At 33.0% G+C, this 8213-nt stretch overlaps 1 protein-coding gene across 1 annotated transcript; it reads left to right on the top strand.

Moving 5' to 3' along the window:
* Positions 1-3194: 3194 nt before the first annotated feature.
* On the top strand, positions 3195-7936 carry LOC21404527 (prefoldin subunit 6). The gene is made up of 5 exons (XM_010112681.2): positions 3195-3412; positions 3540-3610; positions 3990-4114; positions 4666-4726; positions 7707-7936. Exons 1-5 carry the CDS (start codon positions 3334-3336, stop codon positions 7761-7763), a joined length of 393 nt encoding a protein of 130 aa, XP_010110983.2. The 5' UTR covers positions 3195-3333; the 3' UTR covers positions 7764-7936.
* The last annotated feature ends 277 nt before the right edge of the window (positions 7937-8213 follow it).

Here is an 8213-nt window from a genome sequence, read left to right as displayed (position 1 = left end):
ACTAGCATTATCTAATGTTATAGCTATTACTTTATCTCTTAATCTAAATTTATTAATTACATTTAAAATTGTATTATATATTAAATCCGCGCTATGTGATCCTAGAACACATTTAAAACCTAATATTCTCTTATCTAAATTGAATCCTTTAAAGTAATGTCTGGTTAAAGCTAAATAATCTTTATTGGCAACAGCATACCAAATATCTGTCGTTAACGCAACACATCCACTAGTCGAATGTAAAAGGTTTATTAATGCTTCTTTTTCTTTTTTAAATAATTTTAATAAATCTTTTCTAAGAGTAGTTTTTGAAGTGAACTGTGCATTAGGATTATGTACAACCTTAATATATCGTTGCCAATTAAGATGCTCTACAAAATTAAGTGGTTGATCTAATGCAGCTATCATTCGCACAACTTTCATACGATCTACTTACGGATCGTATTTCTAAGTGGTTAGACTACCGGTTGTGCGATTAAAAGATAATTGTGCTTGGCGGAGTTCGGATCCGCCGGACTGGCTAAGCTTTTGATCTTTGAAGACACTTTTCAGAGTGTCTTCTTAAGTGTGTGATGTGATAGTTTTTAGAAAAATTGTAAGAGAGATTTGAGAGATTGAGAGAAATTGAGAGGGATTGAAAGAGTTTGAGTGAGGAAAATGTGTGGAGGATGGGGGGTATTTATAGGGAAATTTTTAGGTTAAAAAATTGATTTTCCACCAAATTCGGATCAAACGGCTAGTTTTGTTTTCGGCGGGTCGGGTTCTGGTGAGTTCGGGCAGAAAATATGGTAATAGTTAAAAAACTAGCCGTTGGGGTCGGGCTTTTTAGGCTTCGGGTCGGGTCGAGCTCCAACGGTAAAAAATTTATCCGTTGGTCGAGTTTTCAGGCTTCGGGCAGTTCGGTCTTGACCGAAAAAATTAAAAAAAAATCCGGAAGACGGCGGTTGACGGTGATAACACAGCGGCGTGCTCCGGCGAGGTGTCCATTTTCGGGCTGCTTGAGCCTGAGCCTGAAAATTTTAGTTAGACGGGCCGGCAGTTGGGCCTGCTCGCCGAGCCTGAAAAATTCAGGCCTCAGGCCGGCCCAAAGTTTCAACACTGGTCATAACAGTATGGGTCATTGTCTATGAGTCAAATTATAACAGTATGAGTCAAAATGACATGTCATAGTCCGGTCATAGTATTATAACTGACCATAAGGCAGTCATAGTGATATGACTGTCTAGTCATAATATTATGACTGAAATGATCCATAGTGTTATGACTGATATACTATGACTGCCTTATGACCGGCCAGTTCTAATGACTCGATGATGACTAGGAGTAATTGCATGTTGATTAACAGTTATTATTTTTAAAATTATTTAGGAATGGCTGCTGATTAAATGTCTTCATCAAGTACAATAGACATAAGGACCGTGCTTCGAGATACGTCAGTTGTGAAATGAAAGGGATATTGGTCCCCACTAACACAACTTATATTGGTCTTATAGATTTGGTGAGAAATGTACTTGGGATTCGATCACAAGAAAAAGTTTATCCTTAAGATATGTTGTCGAAGACGGGGAAGCTTCTGTGAAGCTATTGTCTGACTATAATGTCACATTCTATCAACGACATCTCTTCCCCTAAAACCTTTCTTTTCTTCTAAGATGACAAAAAATGGTAAAAAAACAATAAATACAAAAAAAAAAAACAAGGAAAGCAAACAAAGTTGTTAACCAAAGTACTATGACTGACACACTAAGAATCTGACCATTGGGCAGTCGTAGTACTATGACCGACGATCATAATTCTATGACCGACGGTCATAATTCTATGCCCGCCGATCATGCAGGCTTGCTCATACTGTTATGATTGATGGCCGGTAATAAGACAGTCACATAGTGCGGTCACAGTACTCTGACTGACGGTCATAATGCTATGACTGCAGGCTCATTAGTCAGGCAATCACACTATGAGGCTACATGCCTCATGGCCGGTCATAGGATTATGACCATCGGTCATAGTACTATGACCGCATGCTGTGCCTGTCTTATGACCGGTCATGTTACAATTACCGACCGGTCATAATGATATGACTGTCCATCAGGCAGAGTCATAGACCAAATAAGGAGCACAATGACAATAAAAAATTTTAAATAACTGACATTATTTACTTTTATCTCCTCCTCTAAAGCCTTTCTTTTCTTCTAAGATGACAAAAAATGGTAAAAGAAAAAAAAACAATAAATAATACCTAAGAAAAAACAAATAAACAAGAAAAGCCAACATAGTTTTCACCTTTGTCTCAGAATCTGCCATTGACTTCATCTATTTCGTGGTTGATTTCTCCAAGAAAAAGGGTGAGATTTTCTCGGTTCATTCTTCTCTGACGAAGAGGTTTAGGCGTTGATTTCTTCGGCGAAGGTTCGTCGGTTCTCGTCGCGTGATTGCGTGGGTTCTCACTGTCGTGGGTTCGTCGGTGCTCAAGGTGGTAAATGATGGTGGTCGTTGGGGTTTCTTAGTCTCTGCACACCTGCATTCTTTCTCATCCTCCTCTCTCTACTTTGAATATTTAAATTATAAAAAGTTTCAAAATATATTCATCGCTTCAAAAATGAAATGGGGTACAATTGTCATTTTAACTCAAGTAAAAACGATCTGGTCCCACTTTTGCTAACATGGCGATGTTAATTGTGAAAGTATCCAAAAATGATGCTAAAATTAATAATAATTTATTCCGAAGTGTTATTATTGAAATTAATTTTAAAAAATATAGTGTTACAAAGCAATTGTCACTTTCAAAAGTAATATGAAGCCTAATTCTCCCGACAATCCATATATTCTTTCAAAAGAAAATTACATATACAATCATTTTTTTTCTATAATTACATTTATGCAACTTAAATAGAAGTTTGTGCTATTTAAAATTATTTTGATTCAATAGAAGATTCTTTTTAGTGTCACTTTTGTGATTTAAATGTCAGTGCTATTTTGAGTAATATTTTTGAGAAAAGAGATTAGAGTGCTGAATCTTGATTTTTATTTATGATTTTTTATTAATATTTTTTTAATTAAATAAATATATTAATTAAAACAATATTAATTAAAAATAAAAATAAAAATTTAGATCCGTACGCTCCAAAAAAAGAAATTTCTCTATTTCTATTTTTGGTTTTCTCCCTATCTCCAGTTTTCGCTTAGCAGACCGAGCATAATTCCGGCCCAAGAAAGGCCCAATCCAGAAACCCGAAAGGCTCCATAGTCGCAACCATCTCCCCAACTGAAGTCGATCTCCCTGACGAAGACGACGACGACGTCGGTAGCAGCGGCTGGCAGTTTCCCAAAACCATGGCTTCGGCATCCGCTGTGAAAGAGCTTCAGCGAGATTTGGAGAACAAAGCAAACGATCTAAGCAAACTCCAAAAAGGCAAGCCACTTCCTTCGTATTCTTAAACCTAACCAATTTCTTTTTCATGCATTTCTTCAAACACATGGACGTCATTTCATGGCACCAATACAATTCCCTCACATGGTGTTTCTGTACGGCATACCAGATATCGCCAAGAATCACCAAGTCAGAAAGAAGTACACCATTCAGCTCGGCGAGAACGAGCTCGTCCTCAAGGTCCGTCCGTTTACTTTTCTGATATTTTTCCCCCTTGGCTTTCTGTTTGGTTTCCGGGAAAATGGATCGATAGTGAGAGAAAATTTGGAAGAAAGAGATAAACTTAGAGCTCTAATCAAGTAAATACTGTTTGGATTTTCAGTTTTGAATGTTCTATGTTTTGATTGAGGCTTTTTTTCTGATTGATTATTTTTTATGAAAGAAAATTTAGGATTAAAGCTGTAAACTTAGTGCTCGAATCAATTAAACACTGTTTCGATTTTGAAAGTGCTTCATCATCGCAGTTCAGTGTCAATTGCTGAGGCTGAAGAATAAGATAATTGAACTTTTTTATGCGATTGATTGATTGATTTTTTTTTTTTTTTTTTTATGAATTTAGGAGTTGGATCTGTTGAAGGAGGATGCAAATGTGTATAAATTGATTGGTCCAGTTCTTGTGAAACAAGATTTGGCGGAGGCGAATGCAAATGTGCGCAAGAGAATTGAGTACATCTCTGCTGAATTGTATGCTTCTGTTTCTCTTTATTGTTACATAGATTATCTTAGAAGTTTTTACTTTTGCTTGATCTTTGAAAATTTAAAGTTACGAAACTGTAATGAAGATAGCTAAGTTGTGTTATGGTGGATACTTTTAGTTAAACTGCTGAATTGTATGCTTCTGTTTCTCTTTATTGTTACATAGATTATCTTAGAAGTTTTTACTTTTGCTTGATCTTTGAAAATTTGAAGTTACGAAACTGTAATGAAGATAGCTAAGTTGTGTTATGGTGGATACTTTTAGTTAAAGCTTTTGCTACAGAACGAATTTGTAGAATCTCCGTAATTTGTCTATTATGGCAAACCGTTGAGAGTTGCATTTTGTGGTTACATTTGTTAGTTTTTTATAAGGACTGAAAATTTATGCAACACATAAAAGTTGCATCAGAACTACGAAGGACTCTGTTATGAAACAACAAGAAAACCATGTATGGCCTGATCATTAGTATCATCTTTTTGGTTCTTCTTGTTGTTTCTCCATTTTATTGACAAGTAATATACGTGTTTCTGTAAAATAGGAAGCGGCTTGATGCAGCTCTTCAAGATTTAGAAGAGAAGCAAAATAGCAAGAAAGAGGCGGTTCGTATTCTATTCTCTCTCTTTGCTTCATTTTAGATGCTATTGTTTTTAGATGGAATCTGATTTGAGGCTGTTTATGTCTTCTCTTTGCATTCATCATAGCTGTTGTTAACATGTTGGTTATTATTTTTGCATCATTTTAGATGCTATTGTTTATAGATGGAATCTCATTTGAGGCTGTTTTTGTCTTCTCTTTGCATTCATCGTAGCTGCTGTTAACATGTTGGTTATTATTTTTTGCTTCTCTTGAAGTTTAATTTCTACAGATTGAAAGAGAACATATCTAGGTACCCTGTACATGTAGACTTCTAGTTCTCCTTAGCTTGATAGGACATGGACTTTATACCGAATGTTTAAACTTAAATCAAACCTGCAAAAGGCAGCAAAGTAAATCCCAATTACATAAGAATCAAGTGATGATGAACAAGCCACAACTTGAACAAACGTTAAGCAAAACTGGATTATTGATTCTTGGGAGTCTAAAAACTAAATGAGTGGCTTCCTACCGGTAAGAGAATTTGAAAGGAGGAACCCCCTCCTCCCCCTCCTCCTCCTACCTATCTCTTATGTTCTTTGTTTTTCATTGTTTTCTCTTGACAGTTACATTTTCCCAGATTTTACTTAAAGTAGTTGCTTAGCTTCAGCTTTTAATTTGACAACATATCATATTGATACAACAGTTTGCGTTCCCCTTAAGGATGTTCAATCTATTAAGTGGAATTTTTTAGAATTCAGTAATCTTCTTGTTTACCAATTCTTGGACTGGAGTGGCGTGCCTTTTTTGCGACTTGCTGTATATGAAAAAGGAATAGGCCGTTAAAGTGGCTAAAGCCTTAAATGCATGAATATTGAGTAGATGCTCAATTGCTTATTCCTATGTTGTCTTGTAAATGGCAAACACTAGGTCAGGCCTGTGTTAAATTTTAGTCTATCACTTGGTGGGGAGCGTGTATTGATTTATTTTTGGTAGATAATTTCAACTAAAGCTAATGCTTATAGGATCTCCAATTTATGTTTATACATTTGGGCCACGAACATAGCTAGACGTGCTTGTTTTCGAAAAAAAATTTTACCCTCGAATTCCCTGTTTTTCCCTTTTTTTTTTTTTTTTTTTTTTTTTTTTTTTTTTTCCTGTAATACATTGGGAGATTACCTCAGTAATAGTGCCGACATAAAAATTAATCAGAAATGTCAAACAATTATGATTTAGTGTGTTTTCTGAATTAGAAAAAGTGTTTGCCTAAGACCGTTTGGTCTAGTGACACTAGGTGGGCGGGGCTGGGGGGTGGTGGTTTGAGTGGGATGGGGTTTGGGGGGAGGTTGTCGGTCCGATCTGTGTTGTATAAAAAAAAAAGTGTTTTGTTTTCTTATGTTGCTTCTCACAAAAACTGTTTCCTAAAACTGAAGAGTACCAATGGTGAATATGTTTTTTGGTTTGTTTTTAATAAGATCCACACGTTTTTATGTGCGTTTGGATGTAGTGGGGGAATGGTAATAGTAATGGGAATGAGAATGGTAATGGTAATGGAATGGAAAAGAAAATTGATTCATTTATTTGGTTGTAATTTTAGGAATACTATAGAATGGAAAATGAATATTTTTATATTGACAAAATTACCCTTATATTATATATAACATTAATATTTTATATATTAATATAATTAATATAATATATAAAAAGTAATATAATATAATAAAATTATTATTAATATTATTAAAATGGTTAATATAATTATAATATTATAAAACGGATTATAATATTATGTAAGAAACAATAATATTTTATAATATAATTAAAAATTACAACAATATTATATTATAGTATACATATAATTATAATATAATATATAATTATTATATTATATATATTAAATATATTATAATTAATACATTATGTGGTGGTCGTGTGTAATATACTATAATAAATAATAATATTAGAATTAAAAGATGATATTAATATTTAAGTTTATTAATTATTACATTATTATTATTATTATAATGAACATAATTATATTAATATTATATAATATAATTATAATACAATATTATGCAATAAAATAATTATATTAGAATTATTTGTATAATTGTGATATTATTTGTTAAAATATTACAACTATGTTATATTATATCATATTATTGTATTATTATATTATATTATATTGTAATATTATTATATATTATATTATAAGATATAATTACGTTTATATTATAATTTATAACTATATTATAAATTAATTATTATATTATTATAACTATATTATATTATAATATTTTTAGTGTATATTATATTACATTACATATTATAAGATATAACTACTATATAATATATTTTAATCATATTATAATATTGAAGGGTAATTATGGAAAAAAAAAAAAACTTGGAATGACTATTCCTGTCATGTGAGGAAGGAATGATGATTTACCCAAAATGAGTGAATGACTATTCCTTTTAAATGACTATGTCTTTCTTATAAATCCAACTAAACATCAAATTTGAATTCCATTCCATTCCATTCTATTACTTTCCTTTCCACCCAACCAAACACACCCAATGTTAAGGAAGGAGAATGATTCTCATTTGTAAAAATTTTTGAACTCAACAGTCAAAATCAAGGCTGTGACGCCCGAAGATAATATCAGTGTCTTAAACTTTTGTGCTAACACGAAAAGGTTACTTGCTCTTGGTTCTTGGCTAATTCACTTAACTAGGTTATTGTATAGAACCCTCAAAGTTTACCAGGTCTAGAAAAGAGAAAGTGTGTGTAAGTTTGCTTCTCCCGGTGGTTGGCCGAAGAACTTCTTCCCACTTGTTTCCACGTTCTGATTCTGCTTTTATTGTTTTAGTCCTATAGGTTAACCTTTTTATATTTATACTAGTCAACATTTTGCATAATATCGTCGATGAATTAACGCTCTATTGTTGGTCGTTGCATCATGTATGTACGCTATTAATTCCTTCCTCGTCTATGTTATCCTGCAGATCCTGAAGGTTCAGCCGAGGATTCAATCTCTTCAGGCTGGAAAAGCCAAGGATTAAGGATTAAGGCATAAGACTTGAATGGAGCAGTATCATCTCTGTCTCTCTCTCCCCTTTTTTTTGTTTTTTGTTTTTTTTTTTGGGGATAATTATAGCTGTAATGCCCGTACAAAGTACAAACCTTTATTGTGATTTTTAGTATTGTGGTGAAATCTAAATGGCGAATTCATAAATGTCTGGAATTTGAATTTTCTTTGTTGATTACTTGATGGTGCTGGCATTTGAAGCGAATTGAAATAGTATATATATTAGGCTCCACGCACTCGCAAATTATGACGACCATAATATAATCTTATCGCTTAAGTTTCATATTATCTTAAAAATGGAGCTTAAGCAATAAGATAATATTAGATAATGAAGCTTAACTGATAAGATAAAATTATGGTCGTTATAATTTGCAAGTTTCATTTTCTAAGAACGAAAGAAAACAAGAGAGAGAAAAGAGACAAA

Source organism: Morus notabilis, unplaced genomic scaffold (genome assembly GCF_000414095.1).
Source record: "Morus notabilis unplaced genomic scaffold, ASM41409v2 Scaffold336, whole genome shotgun sequence".
NCBI classification, from domain to species: Eukaryota; Viridiplantae; Streptophyta; class Magnoliopsida; order Rosales; family Moraceae; genus Morus; species Morus notabilis.
Note: the sequence above shows the minus strand (reverse complement) of the source record. Positions and strands in the feature narration are given on the sequence as shown.